Genomic DNA, 21,201 nt, shown 5'->3' on the forward strand with positions numbered 1-21,201 from the left:
GGGTGGCGGCGACGTGGGGGGCCGGCCGGGGTAGGCAGAGCGAGCGCGTGTCTGCGAGCCAACCCGGCTGGGCGTGTGCGCGCGCGCTGCCTGGGGGGCGGCCGGCAGCGTGTCGGGGACCCGGGCCGGCAGTCCCTTTGCGGGCAGATGCGCGCCGGCTGCGGTGCAGATGTGAGTGGCCGCCCTCGCCTTTGCCTCGCGCCGCCGGCTCGGAGTTGAGCGGAGGCACCAACCCCTCCCCACCTGCCGGAGACCCCTCTTCCCCCGCCGCCCGCGGGCCCCGGTCGCCCCCGGGACACCCCCCAGCCCAAGAATGGTTCGGCCCACAGTCACATCAGTGTTTATTCTCCGAGAGCGGGTCCCACACAGCCTGTGACGCCCTCCCCCCCGCCGCCCCTTGGAGTGGCCCGGGGCCTAGCCCCGCCTCCAGCCCAGCTCGGCCAACCCTCGCCCAGCTCCGGGAGCTTCATTTGCATTTCCGGGAGCTGCGGCCCAATGGGAAGGCGGCACCAACCGCCCTCCCGAGGGGGCGGTCCTCCCGGTGGACTGCACCACTCTCGGGACCCGGCGACGGGGAGAGAAAGCGCCCCTGCCTGAGTCGCGAGGACAGGAGAAGAGGGTGTCTCCGCTCAGCGCAGGGTGGCGAGGTCAGCGGAAGAGGGGGTTCTGGTCTTGGAAGAGGCCCAGCAGCCCGCTGTCGGGGCTAGGCTCCTTGATGAGCTTCTGGATCTGTAGGGGCAGTCAGGAGTCAGGGGTTCCTGTCTCCAGGACAGATCCATTTTCATCTCCCTCGCCCCCCCGGGCAGTAACTGGCCAAACTAACCGCCCCCTCCCCTCAAGACTTTCGCTGGTGGTCTCCCTTTCACCACAGCTACCAGGCTTAGTGCCTGATCGTCCATCGCCTGGGCCCACCTTGCCGGCTTGGATCACTGAGGGTGACTGACTGTCCTGGGGTTTGTGTACACCTGCTTAAGTAATCTCACTTCTCCTATCTCTCAACTCTCAGATCCAGCCCACGCCTTGCGCCTCAACTCTGGAGGCACTTATCCAACTGCCTCTTAAATGCTGGTGGTCATTTGACCTTTCACCCCCACCCCAATCAGTGCAGAGTCTAAGTGGCTGTGCTCAACCTGGAGCCTCTCTGGGCTGCCTTTTCAGGCACTGCACCCACCAGCAAGTCCTCTCATGCTAACCTACAGAAATTACAAAATAAAAGTGAGCCAGGCCTGTAACCCTGCTGCCTCCACCCTCGTTTCCCTCCTTCCTACCCTATGTCCATTAGCCGCCCAGCACCGCACACAGATCTGACAGTGTCCAGCTCCCGGGTGCAACCCCACCAGAACCTTTGGGAAGACTCCACTTGGTCCTCCCTGCCCCTCGCCCCTCCTCCACCCTGAGCTCACGGTGCCCTGCTGTGGTTCCTTGAATAAATCAACTTTAGTGCCACGTCCAGGCTTCTGCCCTAGCTGTCCACTCTGCTAAGACTGCTTTTCGAATGACCGGCTGCTCACCGCCCCCGCTTCAAGTCTCCGCTTTAAGGCCACCCCCAGGAGGGGCCTCCGTGCTGCCAGCCCCATCTCATCTCTCACACTCCCCACAGATTCCCTCCCCAGCTCCTGGCCGCCATGTGAAACTGAATACAGACTGTCTTTTTCTGCGATTGCCCCTGGACCTGCCACAATGGCTGGCACACAGTAGGTGCTCAGTAAATGCTCAACAGCCCTGATCTAAGAGGAGAAGGGGCAGACCTCAGAAGACTGGGAATACCAAGTTCTGACATATTCCGTTACCCTAAGGGCCAAGGTGAGAAGCCGTGGCTACCCGGTCAGACCTGGGTACTGGGAAGGCCACTTGGGTGGTGGGTGTGGAGGCTGGACCTGAGTGTCACAGACTGGAGGAGGAGGAGGGGTGCTGGGGAAGGGCCAGGGGGTGCCGTCGACATGGTCCCCGCTGGCTCCCTTCCATCTCCACCTTGCTCTAAAGTCCCCTTCTTCCAGGAGGCCTCTGGACCGCCCTCGGCAACCTGTCCATGGCACACCCGGCCCCTCCCCTGCTTTCTCTCTCTCTACAGCCCTGAGAGCCAGCCGGCTTCTCAGCTCCTGGATGTATGGTGTTGACCCGCAGTTTCCCCTGGGGGTGGCAGCCTGCTTGCTATGTTCCAGGAGGTATTCTGCCGTTGTATCGCTGTTTGCATGGGAGAAGGGGGAGGTCGGGTGTGGGGGGGTCCAGTACCTCCTTGAACTGGGGGTGGGCGGCGTCACCCATGAGCTGCAAAATGAGCCCCTCGCTGGTGGAGAGGAAGGCGCCGCTCTGGCGCATCCGGGACAGCGCCACCAGCCGGTCCACCTGGCTGAGGGGATGGGGGAGGGGGTGGGGGAGAGGGTGTCACCATCTCGGTCCGCACGCCCAGACACCCCGTGAACTCAACAAGGATCCGCCCCCGGGGTCTCCCTGAGTGCCCTAAACCCAACCCACACGCACCCACCCCTGAGGAGATGCTCACCTCCGGGAGGTACAGGCGTCCACCACCACGTGAACCTGCAGCCCTCGATCCAGGAGGTCCAGGGCCGTTTGCTGGGGGCAGAGAGAGGTCAGGGCCACCCCAGCCACGAGTGACCGGGGCCAGGGTGGGGCTCAGGGTGGATCAGGGCAGGAGGGGTGGGGATTATAGCGGGATCCTCAGCAGGATGAAAGCCCAGGTAAAGAGAGCGGTCCTGAGAGGGGGTGAAGGTCCCAGGTCAGGATGGGAGCCACGGTCAGGAATGGGAGCATCCAGGATTCTAGGTTTTCAGGTTGGGGAGGTCCCAGGTGGAAAGGAGGTCCCAAGGATCAGCGGGGGTCTCACCAAGATGCAGGCTTGTGTCTCTAAGCCACAGAGGAGCACAGAGCGCAGCTGGGGCCGAGAGTCCAGTTCCTGCTGCACCACAGGCACCATGCTGAAGCAGGTCTTCGAGTATGGCTGCAGGCCCTGAGCCCCAAGCTCGGGTACCGTGGGGCCTAGGCCCTGTGGGTACTGTTCGGTCAGCACAGCTGGTATACTCAGCAGCCGGGCCACCTGGGGTGGGGGCAGAGCAAAGGTCTGAGCCCTGAGAGGAGCGCGGGGGTCTGGACTCCTGGTCTGAGGGAGGAGGGGCCGGGGGTCTGGACTCCTGGGTCTGAGGGGGGAGGGGCGGGGTCTGGACTCCTGGGTCTGAGGGAGGAGGGGCTGGGGGTCTGGACCCTGGGTCTGAGGGGGGAGGGGTGGGGTCTAGACCCCGGGTCTGAGGGAAGAGGGGCTGGGGGTCTGGACCCCGGGTCTGAGGGGGGAGGGGTGGGGTCTGGACCCCGGGTCTGAGGGAGGAGGGGCTGGGGGTCTGGACCCCGGGTCTGAGGGAGGAAGGGCTGGGGGTCTGGACCCTGGGTCTGAGGGGGGAGGGGTGGGGTCTAGACACCGGGTCTGAGGGAAGAGGGGCTGGGGGTCTGGACCCCGGGTCTGAGGGGGGAGGGGTGGGGTCTGGACCCCGGGTCTGAGGGAGGAGGGGCTGGGGGTCTGGACTCCTGGGTCTGAGGGAGGAGGGGCGGGGTCTGGACCCCGGGTCTGAGGGGGGAGGGGTGGGGTCTGGACTCCTGGGTCTGAGGGGGGAGGGGCCGGGGGTCTGGACTCCTGGGTCTGGACTCCTGGGTCTGAGGGGGGAGGGGCGGGGTCTGGACTCCTGGGTCTGAGGGGGGAGGGCTGTACCTTGAGCATGCGCGCAGCCACAGAGACGATCTGGGGGAAGTAGACGACGTGGCGGAACTTCTCCTGTATGTCGCACAGGAAGAGCATGGAAGATCCCGGGAGAACGCGGCCCAACGCGGGCCTCACAGCTGCCATGTCCTGGGGTGGGCAGAGGGGCCCAGGGAGTGCGGTTAGGCTTAGAGGGGGCTTCTCTGCATGTCCGGGGTCCATGCACTCACACGCCAGATCCCCACTGTGACCCTCCCGCACACTGAGGCTCTGAAGTCCAGCCAGAGGGCACGGCCAGCTCCTGAGGGGTCGGGATGGGGTCCTGAGGCAAAGCTGCACCCCCCACCCCCAACGGCCTGCGATCCCTCAGGTCTGCCTTTCTGAATGCAGTTTGCCTATGTGTGAGACTCACTAGCTGAACCCCGCCTCACGGTCTTAGAAAGAAAGGCTGGGGTACCTGCGGCGTGGAATATTATTTGGCCACGAAAAGGAAAGGAGCGCGGACAGGCCATGGCGCGGATGCCCCTCACTGTGATGTTGGCCAAGTCACAAAGCACTGCGCAGGAGCCCATTTACATGGACTGTCCATTGAGACGTAGCAGGCTGGGGAGGGGGGCGGAGGAGTGACTGAAGAGGGGCACAGAGTTTCCATCTGGGGAGATGGAAGCGTTTTGCAACCAGACAGTAGTGCTGGGTGCACAATATAAGGAACATACAAAATGCCTCTTAATTGTACACTTTAAGATGGTCAGGATGGTAAATTTTAGGTTATGTGTATTTTGGCACAATTTAAATTATTTTTATTTTGTTTAATTTCTGACTGTGTGGCATGTGTTCCCCAACCAAGAATGGCACCCTTCCCCCAGCATTAGAAGCACAGTCTTAACCCCCGGGGCCTCCAGGGAAGTCCCTGTCACCATTAAAAAGAAAGAAAGCAATATAAAAATTAAGGGGAGCACTGGTAGAGCCACCTGGCCAGCAGCTCTTTTAAAGGGGAGGACACGGGACTTCCCTGGTGGTCCAGTGGTTAAGACCCCTAGCTTCCAATGCAGGGGTTGCAGGTTTGATTCCTGGTCAGGGAAGTAGGAGCCCACATGCCAAGGGACATGACAAAAAAACCAACCATGTGCATTAACTTAAAAAATAAAAGGGAGGACATTGAGGTCTCGGGGAGGGGTCCATGAAGGCCGAAGTGCTGCGGGGACTAGAGGGGTGACTGCTCCGGTCCCCGTCAGGGCCCTGGACACCCTGAGTCTCATGGTCCCAGCCCATGTTCCCAGAGACTTGTGTCTCTGGTTCCCTGAACTGCTGCACAAATGGGGAGTCCTGGCTTGTGTCTGCTGCAGCTAAGTCGCTTCAGTTGTGTCCGACTCTGTGCAACCCCATAGACGGCAGCCCACCAGGCTCCCCCATCCCTGAGATTCTCTGGGCAAGAGGACTGGAGTGGGGTGCCATTGCCTTCTCGGCTTGTGTCTGCAGCTCCCCCCATCTCTGCACATCACTCACTTATTTGTTGATTTATTTAGGAAACAAAGGCCCTGTGGATCCAGTGCACCCAGTGGATGGCAAGGTGGCTGACCCTTCCTCAGGGCAAGTCTCAGTGTCAGGTGGTGAGTCCCACAGATGTTTTTGGTTATTCTTTACACTAAGCACGTCTACCACTGAAAATGTTTCCTACATGTGGCATATCTAAAGTTTAAAACCTAGTGGATGGCTAAAATGGTGAATTTTATACTGTGGGAATTTTGTCTCGAAATACAAATGGAAAGGAAAGTCCCTCAAAAATGAAACCACACTGCATTACTTCATTGTGTAATTACAGCTGTTGCCAGGGTGAGGATTTCTGGGGAAGCTACTCTGTCTTGGCAGAGTTCTTCCGGAGAAAGTGGAGAGAGAGAGAAAGCAATCTTTTTGAAAACACATAGCTGACCCTGTCACCCATCTCAGCTCTCCCCCAGGCCTCCGGGCTTTTCTCTGTCCTCAAGACTAAGAGGTACCCTCCTCCCACAAGGCGCTGGACTGCCACATCCCCCTTCAGGGCCTTTGCCCAGACAGCTGCCTCTATCTGGAGCGCTCTCCTCACTCCGGTTCTGGGTGGTAACTCTCCAAGAAGCTGAGGGACAGGGTCACGAGCAAGCGGGCGCTGGAATGTCCGAAAGCCTGTGCTAGGTGTCTGCAGGAGCTCCCCTTTGGGCTGGTAGGAGTGTAAACTGCAGCAATCACCCCCTAGGGAGAACCATGTGCCCACATGTCTCAAAATTACAGATTCACAAACCCTGTGACCCAGAGAACTCATGCTAAGTATTTAGCCTACGTGCTTATCCTGTAGACATGCCAGTGAAATGACACAAGTTATTCAGTATGGGACAAGGTTATTCACCATGAGACCCCTCCCTGAGCAAATAAACAGAAATAAACCCAAACATCCATGGTTAGGGCACTGGTAATCACAAGGAAGATCTTTAAGTATCAACGCGGAGAAGTGTCTGAGAGATGTTAACCGGGTGGGGGTTACGGACAGGACAAACATAGTGTGTAAACAGTGCTCCCATTTATGCCAAAATGCAAGAAGGAAAAAAAAAAAAGCCTGCATATTGCTGCAATCCATACTTGCTCTCTGGCGAGCACGTAAGACCAGGCTTTTCCTGCAGGGACAGGCCTCTGAGGGGCAGAGTGTGAAGGATGTTTGACCACTATGTGTATGACTCTGTTGCTCTTGAATTTTTGACAGTATGTAAACAAGTTGTCCAGTCAGGTAAATACAATACAGTAAAATACAGTACAGTGAATACAATACAGTAAAACGTTTACATAAGGCAAGAACCGAGACAAACCCATCTGTGACATTAAAGTCATAATGGTTGTCCTTGGGCAGCAGTGATGAAGGAGGGGCTGGGACTTCGCGTGGGGGATGTTTGGTTTCTGCGTTTGTATGCTGTTCACATACTCTTCATGAAGTTAGGTGAGCTGTGTATCTGTGATTTGTACTTTTCCCTGCACATGTAATCTGCAGCTGCTGCTAAGTCGCGTCAGTCGTGTCCGACTCTGTGCGACCCCATAGACGGCAGCCCACCAGGCTCCCCCGTCTCTGGGATTCTCCAGGCAAGAGTACTGGTAATCAAACTTCCACAAAAAAGTTTTGAAAATATAAAACAGGGAGGCCTCGCTGGCCGCCTGTGGGGCTGGTCTGGAGGTGGAGGCCAGGGAGAACGTGAGGGCCAGGGGCCAGTCCAGGCAGCGGGGATGGAGAGGAGGGGGCAGGCGGGCCTGGTTTCCAGTCGTCAGAGGGTGGGCTAATTCCCTGGAGAGCCCACCTGATTGAGGCAGAGGACATGAAACACGTGGGGGCGGGGCCTGGGCTGGAGACAGAGTTTGGGGTGCTCTAGGGGAGTGAGGAGAATCCAGAAAGGAGCTCGGGGCAGAGGAAGTCCGAGGCCGGGCGGAGAAGGAGCGGCCCGAGATGGGCGGCCACCTGCGGAGCGAATCGGTCTGTTGAGACGCCCACGTGGCCCGGGGGACGTGCGTCCGCAGCCCAGCCTCGCTGGCTGTGTGACCCTAAAGTTTCACGCTCCGTCTGAGCCGGTTTCCTTCTTGGGGAAACACCCGCCGCGCAGGGGTGATGCGGACACTCGGCGCGGAGGGTGGAGTCGGCCCTGGCCAGCCACTTGTGTCGGGCGCGGCGGGCAGGAGTCCTGCCCCGGCCGCGTCTCCTCGGCCCCGGATGGCCCCGCGGAGCCTCGGTCCCCCAGCAGCAGGCGGGGAGGTCGGTCCCCCCGCAGCGACGGCGGGGCCTTACCCGGGAGGCGCCGGAGGGACCCGGGCCTGCCCTCCGCAGGTGAGGCCTGAAGTCACTCACCCGCTGCCGCCGGAATCGCGCCACTCGGCTCCTCCGGCGGGGTCCGCAGGCCGGGTCAACGTTTCTCACCTCTGGACACGGAGTCCCACCCTGCGCCCTCCGCGTCCCGCCTCCCGAGCCGATCCGCCCAATAGGCACTCGTCTAGCTCTGCTCCGCTCCGCTGGCAGCCAATACGCGAGCGCCGCTTCTTCCCCCGCCCCGGGTAGGGCCAGGCTGTCCGTCTTGAGAGCATGATTGCCCCGCCCTGGAGAAAGGCAGAGTATCGGGCCAATGGGGAGTCGCGAAAGGCGTGCGTGGCGGGTCCAAAGGGTACAGAGAACTCGGGACTGCAGCCCCAGAGGTTGGTGGGTCGCGAGCAGCCCGACTGTCAAGTTCGGACGACAGCGACGAAGGGCGGGGGGTGCGCGGCGCAGGGGCAGGCTTTGGGTCCGAATCTGGCCCTTCTAGCTAGAGACAGAAACTTACAGAGACCCACGCACTTTCCAGGAAAGGGCTAAAGGCGCGACAAGCCAAGAAGTCCTTCCCTCTCTGCGCTCAGTCGTCTGTTCTCTTTGAGCCTCGGTTTTCCCTCTCTCAGCACCTGTCTCCTCGGGTGGTGTCCTAATGTTTAAGTGGGGTGCTTGGAAGTGGGGTTGCGAGAAAGGGGTGGAGAAAGAATTTCCCATCACTTTTGGAATAAAAGCCAAACTACTTCCAATTCACTGTCTGAAAAAGCCCCTCGACCGCCCTGCCGTCTTACCACTCTCCTCCGGTTCACTCCGCTCCAGCCAGGCTGGCCCCCAACGTCCCACCTCAGGGCCTTTGCATCGGCTGTTCCCTCTGCCTGAAACCCCAGACTTCTTCGCAGTACCAGCTCCTTGTCATTGAAAGCCTTTCCTGACCACCCTGTATCAAGAGTCACCCGATCAGGTCACTTCACAGCACTAATAACAATCTGAAATTGGAAATTTATCTTGCCTTAAAAAAAAAAAGTATGGATGTACTCATTTATTTTCAGCGACCCCAACTTTACTCCCCACCCTGCCATGTGAACTCCACGAGGGCAGAGATGTCTGTTTTATTCACTGTTGAGTCCTCCACACCCAGATATGCCTGGTATGCAGTAGGCACGCCACAAATCTTTGGGAATAAACAAGACGAGACCAGACGTTAGACAGAGCTGAACCAGGGTGAGAGGGAGCCGGAGGGACAGTCACCAAGGAGGTGGGGCTGGGCAGAGAAAAGGGAGAAGGTGAGGGAGAGAGAGAGCACCCCTTCCCCCACCCCAGAGGTGGAACTGGGGGCCCTGGACCTGGGAGAAGACCCTTGAGGCCGAGGCGGGAGTCTGGGCTTGATTCCTGTGGCCAGAGGTTGCCAGGAGGGACGTGGATGGGACAGGGGACTGCCGGGCAGGCAGCTGAGGAGCTGTCATGGCGGGTGCTCTCGTCTGTCTGGGAGCCTGGGCTGGGTTGTGATTGGGTGTCACGGGAAGCAGGTCCCCCAGCCTTCAGGGGTTCCCTGAGAAGGGCAGGCGCAAGACACCTCCCACCTGCCCCCACAGCGACCCTCAGAAGCCAAGAGCTCTTCCCCTCCCCCCAGGGAACGCGTGGGAGGGAGCAGGGGGTCGAAGAGCCGTGTGTCCTGCCTCAGGGCCGGCTGGCCCAGCACACAGAGGGACAGGTCAGATGGCGCTGAAGGACACGCCGGGGGGAGCGCAATGTCCTCAAAGAGGTCGAGGGTGGAGGCGTCCAGGGCAGCGAGACTCAGGCTGGGGCCAGCATAGGGTGCCTCGGTGGGCGCCACGGCACAGGCCACGCCCAGGAAGGGGGACGGAGGTGGTGGGGGTGGCATCTGGGGCGACGGTCTCTGGGGCGGCGCCTCCTGGGACAGGATGGACATCGCCAGGCGCTGGGTGGCAGCTTCGATCTTGGCAAACTGCCTGCAGAAAGAGCCGGGCGTTACAGGGGTGACCACGAAGAAATCCCCTCCCGTCTGCCGTCCCAGGAGTGACGTGTCTCTTCTCTCCCTCCCCATTTGTCTTTATGCTACTGTCTCTGCCGTGGGTCCGTTTTCTTGAGTCCCACAGTTCAGTGTCTCTAACTCCATTCATGGGCTTCCCTGGTGGCTCAGATGGTAAAGAATCCGCCTGCAATGTAGGAGACACAGGTTCAATCCCTGGGTTGGGAAGATTTCCCTGAAGAAGGAAATGGCAACCCACTCCAGTATTCTTGCCTGGGAAATCCCATGGACAGAGGAGCCTGGCAGGCTACAGTCCGTGGGGTCGCAGAGTCGGACAGGACTGATCAACTAACCCTTTGTTTCACTTTCAATCCCATCTGCAGGGAAGCTCTGAACAGCTGTGGGGCTTGTGCATCGCACAAGGCAGCACGTTCCGTCCAACACTGTGCACACTTAAAATATTTATTTATTTACTTTTGTCTGTGCTGGGTGTTCGTTGCTGTGAGGGCTTTCCTTCCTTGAGGCGAATGACGGCTTCTCATCGCGGTGGCTTCTCTTGTTGAGGAGCACAGGCTCTAGGGTGCACGGGCTTCAGTAGTTGCAGTGTGAGGCTCCATCGTCCTGGCTCCCGGGCTCTGGAGCACAGGCTCAATAGTGTGGCGCTTGGGCTTAGCTGCCCCGAGGCCTGTGTGATCTTTCTAGACCAGGGATCGAACCCATGTCTTCTGCATTGACACAAGGATTCTTTACCACTGAGCCACCAGGAAATCCCGATATGTTTGGCATTTAGATTTATTCTGACCATATTCCAACATGTAGAAATAAAGGATGTCTTAAGGGGTGCCTTTACAAATTTTTTTTTCGCACAAAGGCACTCTGTGGACTGGCAGCGCGACTATAACATTGAAGCTTTGTGGATTCTGCTTCCTAAAGGGCTATGAGTCTGCATCTCCACCAACCCTTTCAGAATCTCCACCAACCCCTGGCTGGAGACCCCGGCCTCCCCCAGCTGGATGACTGCAGTAGCCACTGCACAGGTCTCTCCCCAGGATTCCTACCCCCTCAGTAGCAATGCAGGTGGATCTCGCACTGCACTGTGTCCCCCTAAGATTGATATGTTGAAGTTTTAACCCCCAGCACCTCAGAAAGTGAAAAGTCTCTCAGTCGTGTCTGACCCTTTGCGACCCCATGGAGTGCAGCCCGCCAGGTTCCTCCGTTCATGGGATTCTCCAAGCAAGAATACTGGAGTGGGTTGCCATTTCCTTCTCCAGGGGAATCTTCCCGACCCAGGGATTGAACCCAGGTCGCCTGCATCGCAGGCAGATTGTTTACCACTGAGCCACCAGGGAAGCCCCAGGGCCTCAAAACATGACTGCGTTTGGAGATTGAGTCTTTAGAGAGGTGATTAAGTCAAACGACATCATCAGGGTGGTTTCCAAACCAGGAGGAGGAGATTAGGACGCACAGAGGAATGACCACAGGAAAAGCCAAAGAGCGAGCCCTCTCCCCGCCAGCCCCTTGGTCTGGGACCTCAGGCTCCAGGATCGTGAGAAGGTTGTCCTCAGTGCCCTGCCCAGTCTGTCGTGTTTGATCATGGACGATGAATGCAAAAACATGATGTTGAACAAAAGCAGTGAGACTTAGTGGGTGCGTGACACCATAGAAATAAAGTTCAAAACCAGGCTAACTCGATCAACAGGGAGAGACGTCAGGATGGCAGCTCATGGGAAGGCGATCCAACCAGGATCTCTGGGGGCAAGAAATGCCCTGTTCCTGGATCTGATTTTATCAGCAGGTCCCCTTTGGGAAAAATTCATTAAGCTCCACACGGACGATGTGTGCTTTTTTTTGGTACTATGTTAAACCTCCAGGGAAAGGTTTATTTAAAAATGTATCTGTTGGAACTTCCCTGGTGGTCCAGTGACTAAGACACCACGCTCGATCACTGATCAGGGAAGACCTCACATGCCCTGGAGAAACAAGCCCCAGCACCACAACTTGAGCCTGTGCTGGAAGCCGTGCTCCCCAAGGAGAGAAGCCACCGCAATGAGAAGCCTACGCGCACCTAGAGAGGAGCCCCTGCTCGCCACAACTAGAGAGAAACCCACACAGCCGCGAAGACGAATAAAAGTTAATCAATTAATTTTAGAAAATATATCTGATGGGACTTCCCCGGTGGTCCAGAGGCTAAGACACACAGTGCGTCCAAAGCAGGGGCCGCGGGTTCGATCCCCGGTTGGGGAGCTAGATCCCTGCACGCCATGCCTCAGGCTGCAACTGAGACCCAGAGCTGCCAAATAAATAATTAAAGTTTCAATAAAAGGACTGCTGCATCAGACAGCTGTCTTTTACTTTTCTGCAAGTTTGAAAAATTTTCACACTGAGTTAAACAATCTCTAGCGTGGGTGGGAAAGGAACCCCGGGGGAGCGGGGCCTGAGGGGCCTGGAGAGACGAGGGCGCAGGTGGGCAGGCGCCGAGGGGAGCTCACCCCTGCCCCGGGTCTTGTCGGGCCGTGCCTGCGTGCCCGGGGGGATGTGCCCACTGTGGGCGGCCCGGGCCTCCGAGAGGCCTGGGGCAGAGCTGCCATGGGAGTGGGGAGGTCTGTGCCGCGCGGAAGCTGGCCCTGGGGGGCGGGGAGGACAGGCAGGGAGCCGGGGAGCCCAGCTGCCAGCATCGTCGGGGCGGGGCGGGCTGAAGGTGGGGAGGGGTCCTGGAGCAGTCGGTGAGGGGGCCGGCTCGGGAACGTGGGGCGGGACCGTGTTTGGGGGCAGGCGGGGCGTGAGCATCCTGGGCACCCTGGAGGAAGGCGGCTTGCGGCAGGGGAGCAGCGGTCAGGCGGGGCACCTCCCACTCACTCACATGTGGTCCAGGACCTCCTGGGGCAAGTCCCCGGAGCCACCCACATCCAGAAAAGCAGATGCTTGGGCAAGTCACTTTACCGCTCTGTGCCTCAGTTTCCTCATCTGAAAAAGGAGGACTGTGAGAGCTCCCGCCTCCGGAGGCTGCTGTCAGCAATTCCTGAGCCCTGCTCACTGTAAGGGGCCTTGGGAGCTAAAATTAAAGCACTAAGAACAGTGCCTGGTGCATGGGAAGTGTCCGGTAAGTTTTAGCTCCCATTACCACCACCATGATCCTTTCCATCACCTCAGCCTCAGCACCATCATCTTCACCCTCACCATCATCATCACTCTCACCACCATCACCCTCACCATCACCACCACCACCCTCACCATCACCACCATCACCCTCACCTTCACCATCATCACCATCACCCTTACCACCATCATCACCACCATCACCTTCACCATCACCACCCTCACCATCACCATCATCACCCTCACCATCACCACCATCACCATCATAACAGTCACTATCATCATCCTCACCATCACCTTCATCATCATCACCTTCATTATCCTCACCACCATCACCACCATCACCCTCACCATTACCAACATCCATCACCCTCACCACCATCATCACCACCATCACCACCATCACCACCACCACCATCACCATCATCACAGTCACTACCTTCATCCTCACCACCATCACCATCCTCACCACCATCACCCTCACCACCCAGTCCCTGAGATGCTGTATCCAGGCAGGACTACACAGTGGTCCACAGCATGGACTCAACTGTCCATGGACTACAACTGTCTCACCTCTCAAGCTGTGTCGCCTTGGACAAGTGTTTGAACCTCTCTGAGCTCCCTTGTCAGTAATATAGGGAAAAGACAGAACCTACAGTGCAGGTTTGTGGGAGTGTTAAGCGACCTAGCGTATGTCAGGGCCTTAGGACAGTGTACCTGGCACACAGCAACCTCAAAACATGGTCACTGTCACAGGATGAGGGGCGAGCACAGGGCAGGGCGGGTGTGCGGGCGTGGACAGGCTGGGCAGAGACCTGTAGAAGCAGAAGTCTCCATCCCCACGCCTGGAGACAGCAGAAGGCGTGGCCCCCGCAAGAGGCTGACTGGTGCAGAGCTAGGTGGGAAGCTGAGGCTGGCAAGGGGAACAGGGGCTGGCGGGGCAGAGCCTCTGTGCTGAGGGCCACGGGAGCCACAGGAGGGGGCGCTCAAGCAGGAGAGAGGCAGAGCGTGGAGTGTGGGTTAGAAAGGCGCTGCCTTCAAACAGCCCCGGATTTGGGCGCCGCCTCCGTCGTCTGAGCCACCACCATCCCTAGCCTCCTGCACCCCTGATCAACAGCCCGAGGGGTCCTTTCAGACCCCACCACATCCCCGCCCAGAGCCCCAGTCCCTCTGAGGCCCACGAGGTCCCCCGATCAGTCCCCTGTCCGTCTTGAACCTGAGTCCCTCCCTTGCACTCTGCTGCAGCCTCCCCAGGCCCGCTCCCTGGCGCCTCGGGGCCTTTGCAGTGTGCCCCCTTCCAGGGCTGCCTCCCTCATCTCCGCAGGGCTCCTCCTTCCCCTCCCCAGGGAGGCCCTCCCAGACATCTTTCCTAAAATGCCAGCCACTCCCCCAGCACGACCTCCGCAGCACTCACCACCTTCGAACACGCCGTATCCTTTGTAAAAACTGAGGTAAAATCCACAGCACTTAAAAGGAAACATTCTAAAGCGTGCAATTCAGTGGCCTTCAGTACACTCATGATGTCATGCAAACACTCCCTCTAATTAGTTCCGGAACTTTCCATCCTATCCCAGAAGGAGAGCTGGCACCTGTTAGGCATGTCTCTCCACCCCAGCCCCCAGCGCCTGGCACTCACTAACCTGCCTCCTGCTCCTTGGCTGTGCCCGTCCAGGATGTCTCACAGGGATGGGCTCACACAGTAGGGGACCTTCCGTGTCTGGTTCCTTCCACTCACCATGCTGTCCTGTTGCAGCCTTGTATGATGTCATTCACTTCTTTATTTTTTTTAAGTCTTTATTGAGTTTGTTACATTTGCTTCTGTTTTATGTTTTTGTTTTTTTATTTTTTGGCCACAAGGTATGTGGGATCTTTCTTGGGCCTCCCTGGTGGCTCAGCTGAGAATCCGCCTGCAATGCGGGAGACCCATGTTTGATCCCTGGGTGGGGAAGCTCCCCTGGAGAAGGGAAAGGCTACCCACTGCAGTATGCTTGCCTGGAGAATCCCATGGACAGAGGAGCCTGGCGGGCTACAGTCCGTGGGGTCGCATAGAGTGGGATGTGGCTGGGCGACTAACACTTTCACTTTCACGCTATGTGGGATCTTAACTCCCTGCCCAGGGGCCAAACCTGCACGCCTCGCATTGGGAGGCGAAGGCTTAACCCCTGGGCCAGCCGGGAAGACCCCACTTCTTTATTTTGACAGTCCCTTATCAGCTGCCTCCCCACTGGAACACAGACTCCATGAAACAGAGCTTTTCTGGCTATGCCCGCGGCATGCAGCGTCTTAGTTCCCGGACCAGAGATTGAACCCATGGCTCCTGAGTGGAAGCATAGAGGCTTAACCACTGGGCCGCCAGGGAACTCCCAAGGCAGAGAACTTTGCTTCCTACGGATGGGTCTCTGAGGCCGGCACACAGTCGGCACTCTGTAGATGCACGTTGGGTGCATCCGGCCCCGGGGTCCCCTTCGCTTTGCTCTGTGCTGTCTGGGCCTGGGTCCCTCCCATCCCCCTCCCACCGCACCCCTCCCAGCCCCCTCCCACCCTGCCCCCGCCCTCACCTGCAGATCTGGTTGTGCAGGAACCGCCTGTGGTTGGGTCTCCTTTTGGGGGGCCTGGCCCACCGGGGGTGCAGGGCTCGCAGCACATGGGCAGCCGCCCCGCTCATGAAGGCGCACAGCTCCCGGGGGCCTGATTCGGAGATTCCAGGGCCTGCGGGAGCCCCGGGATGCATGGCCGGGGTGATGGAGCGGCTCCCCACAATGCTGATCAGAAAGCAGCCACCCCCGCAAATCTGTGAGGGGCGAGGAGCAGCCAGGGCTGGGGGCCCAGGGCCAGGGAAGGGCACAGGAAGAGATTCGGGCTTTTGGAGGATCGCGGGGTCGGGGTGGGGGACCCTACAGGGAGGTGCACGACCCCAGTTGGCGGAGCAGGGCCGGGGGAATTGGAACCGTCCTGTGCCCTGAGGTTTGAGGAGCCCATAGGTGGGGGTCTGATATAGGAAGGCCAGGGTGCAGGGAGGGGAGGGGTCATTTTGTGTGCCCCCACAAAGGCCCAATTAGCACATAGTTGGACCTGGGATCTGGGACTGGCAGTGTAGGTGTAGAGGGCAGAGAAAAGCGCCTGGAGATGGCCAATTAAGGGGACAAAGGCCTCATTAGGGAAGCGGGGCCAGGAGCGAGTCAACCCTGGCGATTAGCCTGGAGGACCCTTAATTGCAGCCCAGGGGAAGGGGCGCGGGGAGGGGTGCCCAGCGCCCAGAGGGAGTGGGCAGTGCCCATGAGAGGGTGCTGAGAGCCTCCAGCTGCGGGGCAGACACCCCATGTCTGCCCAGCCCCCTCCACACCGCCTCTCCGTGCCTTCCCGCCCCCCTCTGCTCCAGGGCTCAGAGAGCGCCTGCTGTGCCCAGGGTCTAACAGCTGCGGGGGGCGGGGAGCTGGCATCTAGGGGGCGGGCTGACTCCCAAACTCTGCCTTTCCCACCTCAGCTTCCGAGTGAGCAGGGAAGAGGGGTGGGGGCCGCCTGCAGGCTGGGCCTGGCTGCTCAAGTGGGTGACGTGGATGCCAGCCAGACTGGGCCGAAGACCCAGGCCTGGTTTTCCCCCAGGTATTTCACTGAGGGGCTGGGGGGCTGGCCCTGGACGAGGTAGGGAGGAAGGGCTGGCTCCTGGGGACTTGGCTGGTGTGAGAGGGGCTTCTCAGCGTTTGAGAAGACCCGGTGGGGGTTTGTGTTGGGAGGTACATGAGCCCCGTGGCCACCCCAACACGTGGCCGCAAAGCTGCGGCTTCACACCACGCATGTGGCTTCCCCTGCGGTTCTGGGTCAGGATCACGCCGGGTCTCCTGAGCTGAGGTCAGGGCGTTGCTTCCAGAAGGTCTGCTCCTGCCTTTCCCGGCTTCCTGAGGCCGCCGGAGTCCTTGGCTTGTGGCTCCTTCCTCCGTCTCCTGAGTGAGTCCTCCTCCGACCTCTGCCTCCGCCGCCCCGGCTCCTTCTGACCCTGCCCCTCCTGTCCCCCGTCATAGGGACTCACGGGGTTACCCTGATAATCTCCCGCTCTTCGCATCCTTAACTCCGCCACGCCCGCAAAGTCCCGCTCACCACCTAAGGCATGCTGTTGGAGGTGTCGCAGGTTAGGACTTAGGACGGCAGCAGCTTTAGGCCACAGAGGGCGAGGTTTGGCTCCTCCAGCTCCCCTGGAGGCCACGGCAACTGGGTCAGTGGTTGCAGCTGCTGAGGCCGAGCCCAGAGCTGCCCGGGGCGGTGGCAGGGTGTGGGGCGAGCTCTGGCACCCAGGCAGGGAGCCAGACAGACACAGGACGGTGAGGATGAGCCCCTGGGGTCTCCAGTGCCTGACACGCTGCCCCTTGGCAAGGCCCCCTGCCCCCGGGCACACACAGGAAGGCATGAGTGTTCCTGTTTCCTGAAGGAGAAACTGAGGTCAGGGCACAGGTGCACCCAAAGTCAGGGCAACTGAGCTGGGCTTTAACGCATGTCGGGGAAAAGCTCTCAGGAGGGAAACTGAGAACTTTCTGAAAGCACTCATAGGGCTTCCATTATGACTCAGCGGTGAGGAGTCTGCCTGCCAATGCAGGGGACGCAGGTTCGATCCCTGGTCCGGGAAGATGCCACATGCCGCCGAGCAACTGGGCCAGCACACCGCGACGCTCGAGCCTGCGCTCTGGAGCCCGGCCACCGCGACGCTCGAGCCCACGTGCGGCAACTGTGGAGGCCACACACCGAGTGCCGGGGCGCTGCCTTAAGAGAAGCCACTGCAGCGAGAAGCCAGCACACCGCAAAGAGAGAGTAGCCCTGCTTGCTCGCCGCGACGGGAGGAAGCAGCGAAGACCCGGCACAGCCAAACATAAACAAATACATCTTAAAAAAAAAAAGTTCTCATAGTCATTAAATACTAAAGTATGTTATTTTTAAGTCCATCCATTATAAATTTCCCCCCGAACGATTCCCAGATAATATTATCAGCAATAAATTATAAATGAATCTGGCTCAAGAAGAGAATATATATTATAGGAGTCCTTTTTTTTTTTTTCGGCCGAGAGGCTTGAGGGATCTTAATTCCCAGACCAGAGACTGAACCCAGGTACTGGTAGTGAAAGAGTGGAGCCGCTCGGGAATTCTTAGCGTAGCTGTCCTTTTGAAATGAGGGCTACCAGATGGGATATAGCATAAAGTATTGGAGCTTCAGCTTCAGTACTTCCAAGGAATATTCAGGGTTGATTTCCTTTAGAATTGACTGGTTTGATCTCCTTGCTGTCAAAGGGACTCTCAAGAGTCTTCTCCAGCACCACAGTTGGAAAGTATCAATTCTTTGGCACTCAGCCTTCTTTATGGTCCAACTGTCATATTCTGTTAGCTCACTGGTAAAACGGGGATGAGAAGGTGGCCCAGGAAGAAATTTTCCAAACTCCCGCAGCGACTAAGTGGCAAGGCTGGGTGTGAACTTGAATATGGAAATCCCACGGACCGGACAGAGGAGCCTGGCGGGCTACAGTCCGTGGGGTCACAAAAAGTTGGACACGACTTAGCGGCTAAACAACAACAATGCCCGAATCTAGGCCTTTGCTTCCCGGGCCCGTTCACCGTCCAGCCATGCCCCAGGTGACAGCCCAGTGGGCAGTGGCTGAAGCCCGGCCAGGCACAGGGCTCAGAGGGGGCACCAGGCCAGCCACAGCATGGTAGCAGCAGGCACTGAGTGTGGCAGTCTGCATGGGGAAAGCGACCCGTGCCAGCAGCAGGCGGCCAGCGACGTTGCCAGAGGTCTGGTCCCCTTGGCAGCATGTTGTGAGCTGCAGCCAGTGAGGCCAGTAGCAGAGGGTCAACCAGAGGCCCCGTATCACCCACGCCAGCTACAGCTCCAGTGTGTTGACCACTGTCCCTCCCACCGCCAGTGCCACCCATGTGCCCCACTGCAGTCAAGGACAGGGCAGCGTGGATGCAGCGTGGGGCCTGGGCGTCAGGCATCTGCATGGGGCTGTCATGGGCCTCCTGCGCTCCGCCCTGGCCCCTCTCGCCGTCCGTCTGAGTCTCCCCTACTGCAGGGCTGTCTCTCTATCTCCCCTGCTCTCTCCTCCTCTGCGCCCAGCTCTCCTGCCCCCACCCAGGTCTGCACCTCTCTCTTCTTCACTGTGTCTCTGATGACGTCCCCGCTCTGTCCTGGCTTGTCTTGCTGTCTCTGTCACCACCTGTCACCGTCTCCAGAGCATCTCTCCAGACTTTGAATGCGTCTCCGTCTTGATCTGGGCCGACTGTGTGTGTGTGTGTGTGTGTGTGTGTGTGTGTGTGTGTGTCTGTGTCTGTGTCTGTGTCTGTGCACACGTGTCCTGGACAGGCCTGGAAGGTTTCCTAACCTGTTGCTCTCAGGCCCAGAGGGGAAAGTCCAGGATGCCTTGGCAAGGAGGGCTGGGGGGAGTGGACCCGCAGGTCTCTGCAGGATTAGAGGTCAGAGCTCAGGCCCCAGGACAGGCAAGGGGCTGCCCCTGCATGGCTGGCATGACCTTTGCCAGCCCAGCTCCAGGAGCGGACTCACATCCAGGCCATCAAGGGTCATGGGCAACAAGGGCTCCGTCCTCTTGCGAGGGCAGCCAGCCGGCAGAGTGTCGCCTGGATGGTCCACCAGGGGGCGCCAACGTTCGAGGCCGGCCTTGGGACGTCCCAAAGGAGGGACGCTCCAGGGTGTGTGTGGCTCCTACTTCTGAGCCTCTTTCCTTCTCCTCCTGTCTCCGTCCTTTTTTGTTTTTTTTAAAGCAAAAAAAAGTCTTTAAAAATACTTATTTATTTGTCTGCACCAGGTCTTAGTTGCGCATGCAGGATCTTTCAGTTGCGACGTCTGGGGTCCAGTTCCGTGACCCTGCCCCAGGTCCCCTGCATTGGGACCGCAGTCTTAGCCACTGGACCACCAAGGGAAGTCCCCTGCGTCCTTCCTTTCCTAAAAACAATTTTTAAAATGCATTTAGTTTTGGCCGTGCTGGGTCTTCATTGCTGCGTGGGCCTTCTCTAGATGCAGTGCTCTGGCTTCTCTTGTTGCAGAGGGTGGGCTTTGCAGTGTGAGGGCTTCAATAGTTGTGGCTCCGCAACTCTAAAGCACCAGCTCAATAGTTGTGGTGCATGAGCTTAGTTGCCCCGCGGGATGTGGGAATCTTCCGGGATGAGGGATCAAACCCGAATCTCCTGCATTGTCAGGTGGATCCTTTACTACCGAACCACCAGGGAAGCCTCCCTGTCTCCTTCCTTGATGAAAGTCCCCCGCAGCTGGGGGCTGGCTTCATCTGAGGACCTGCCCTTGCAGGTATGAGAAAGTATTCACAGGCTCCTTTCTCCTATCCCAGCTGTCAGAACTGGTGGTAGAGGGCGCATGGAGTCACTCAGCGAGCATTTATGCAGCACCTGCTGTGTGCAGGGACTCAGGATGCAGTGGTTAACAAGACAAGCACAGTCTGTCTCTGTAGGAGTCTGGGAGGGAGCCATCTGTAAGCTAGAAATTACGGTTCCAGAGGTGCCATGAGGATGCAGAGGCTGGACAGGAAGTTGGAGGCAGGGGTGATACTTCAGGTGGAGAAACCCTCTCTGAGAAGGTGATAATTGTCTGGCAACCCTAATGGAAGGGGTAGCAACCAGGAGCTTCCCGGGCAGAGGGCACAGCGGGTGCAAAGGCCCTGAGGCAGGAGTAAGCTTGAAGGGAGGGAGTGAGAGAGAGCGAGCAAGCGATGTGAGGAGGTGAAGTCAGAGAAGTGGTAAGGGGCCAGACACGTGGGGTTTTGTAGGCTAGGCAGGAGTTGGGTTATGAGTGCAAAAGCAATAGGAGCCATGGAGGGTTTGGGACAGAGGTAGTTCCCAGGGCTCAGGGCCCTGCCCCAAACCTCCTTTGCCAGCCTCGCTGACCCTGTCCCTCTGCATCCCTCTCCAGTGTGGGGAGGGGGTGTCAGGACCCCGCTGGGAGACCAGACAAGGCTTCTCCGTCCCTGCCTCCACCCCATCATATGCTGCCTCCCTCAACCCAGTCCAAGAGGGACTTTGTCCCCATAATATTTTCTTTTTAAAATATTTATTTCTTTATTTGCGCCAGGTCTCAGTTGCGGCATGCAAGCTCTTATGGCATGTGGGATCTAGTTCCCTGACTAGGGGTTGAACCCTGGCCCCCAGCATTGGGAGCCTGGCGTCTTAGCCACTGGACCACCAGGGAACTGCCTGTTCCACATAACAGTTATTGTAAAAATTTACAGATGACAGGTTCCTGGTGTCGTCAACCCATAACTCAGAGGTGCCAGCACTGTCATATTTGTTTCGTATCTCTTCTTCTGAGAAGAGGGATGGGTTGAATTGTGCCTTCCTGAACTCATGTGTTGAAGTCCTAGCCACCCTACCTCGGAATGTGACTATCTTCACAGATAAGGTCTTTAAAGTGGTAATTAAATAACAAGGAGGCCAGCTGAGTGGGCCCTAGTCCAGTGTGAGCAGTGTCCCTATTGTTGTTGTTCAGTGGCTCAGTCGTGTCTGACTCTTTGCAACCCCATGGACTGCAGCACGCCAGGATTCCCTGTCCTTCACTATCTCCCAGAGTTTGCTCAAACTCATGTCCATTGAGTCAATGAT

General features: G+C 58.4%; 2 protein-coding genes and 1 long non-coding RNA gene across 7 annotated transcripts; 1 reads left to right on the forward strand and 2 right to left on the reverse strand.

Moving 5' to 3' along the window:
* Positions 1 to 328: 328 nt before the first annotated feature.
* Positions 329 to 7,665, reverse strand: ISOC2 (isochorismatase domain containing 2). Of its 5 annotated transcripts, none has more exons than XM_081505596.1 (7): positions 7,563 to 7,665; positions 4,164 to 4,309; positions 3,719 to 3,856; positions 2,846 to 3,055; positions 2,504 to 2,574; positions 2,233 to 2,350; positions 329 to 729 (listed from the first exon to the last, which is right to left on the reverse strand). In XM_081505596.1, exons 3-7 carry the CDS (start codon positions 3,851 to 3,853, stop codon positions 649 to 651), a joined length of 615 nt encoding a protein of 204 aa, XP_081361722.1. In that variant the 5' UTR covers positions 3,854 to 3,856; positions 4,164 to 4,309; positions 7,563 to 7,665; the 3' UTR covers positions 329 to 648. The 5 variants fall into 5 exon arrangements, with proteins under 5 accessions (XP_081361722.1, XP_081361721.1, XP_081361723.1 ...); XM_081505595.1 differs by having other exon boundaries at positions 4,164 to 4,358; XM_081505597.1 differs by having other exon boundaries at positions 7,503 to 7,665.
* LOC145512081 (uncharacterized) lies at positions 1,599 to 11,837 on the forward strand. The gene is made up of 4 exons (XR_014058266.1): positions 1,599 to 1,803; positions 2,072 to 2,165; positions 5,233 to 5,316; positions 10,373 to 11,837. It is a non-coding gene; the product is annotated as an uncharacterized LOC145512081 (long non-coding RNA).
* On the reverse strand, positions 8,609 to 15,382 carry C7H19orf85 (chromosome 7 C19orf85 homolog). The gene is made up of 2 exons (XM_081505600.1): positions 15,156 to 15,382; positions 8,609 to 9,481 (listed from the first exon to the last, which is right to left on the reverse strand). The coding sequence occupies exons 1-2, from the start codon at positions 15,326 to 15,328 to the stop codon at positions 9,025 to 9,027; spliced, it is 630 nt and encodes a 209-aa protein (XP_081361726.1). The 5' UTR covers positions 15,329 to 15,382; the 3' UTR covers positions 8,609 to 9,024.
* Positions 15,383 to 21,201: the final 5,819 nt, after the last annotated feature.

The sequence above is a fragment of the Giraffa tippelskirchi genome, chromosome 7 (assembly GCF_054371585.1).
Source record: "Giraffa tippelskirchi isolate mGirTip1 chromosome 7, T2T-mGirTip1v1.2.pri, whole genome shotgun sequence".
In the NCBI taxonomy this organism is placed as follows: domain Eukaryota; kingdom Metazoa; phylum Chordata; class Mammalia; order Artiodactyla; family Giraffidae; genus Giraffa; species Giraffa tippelskirchi.

Bases quoted from the DNA above. Each gene is read 5' to 3' on its own strand.
- ISOC2 (XM_081505594.1), bottom strand. From the start codon at position 3,853: ATGGCAGCTGTGAGGCCCGCGTTGGGCCGCGTTCTCCCGGGATCTTCC. The intron at 3,056-3,718 runs GTACAGCCCTCC...CCCCCACCCCAG, and splicing joins TGGCTGCGCGCATGCTCAAG to GTGGCCCGGCTGCTGAGTAT. The intron at 2,351-2,503 runs GTGAGCATCTCC...CCATCCCCTCAG, and splicing joins GACGCCTGTACCTCCCGGAG to CCAGGTGGACCGGCTGGTGG.
- C7H19orf85 (XM_081505600.1), bottom strand. From the start codon at position 15,328: ATGCATCCCGGGGCTCCCGCAGGCCCTGGAATCTCCGAATCAGGCCCC. The intron at 9,482-15,155 runs GTGAGGGCGGGG...CTCTTTCTGCAG, and splicing joins CTGCACAACCAGATCTGCAG to GCAGTTTGCCAAGATCGAAG.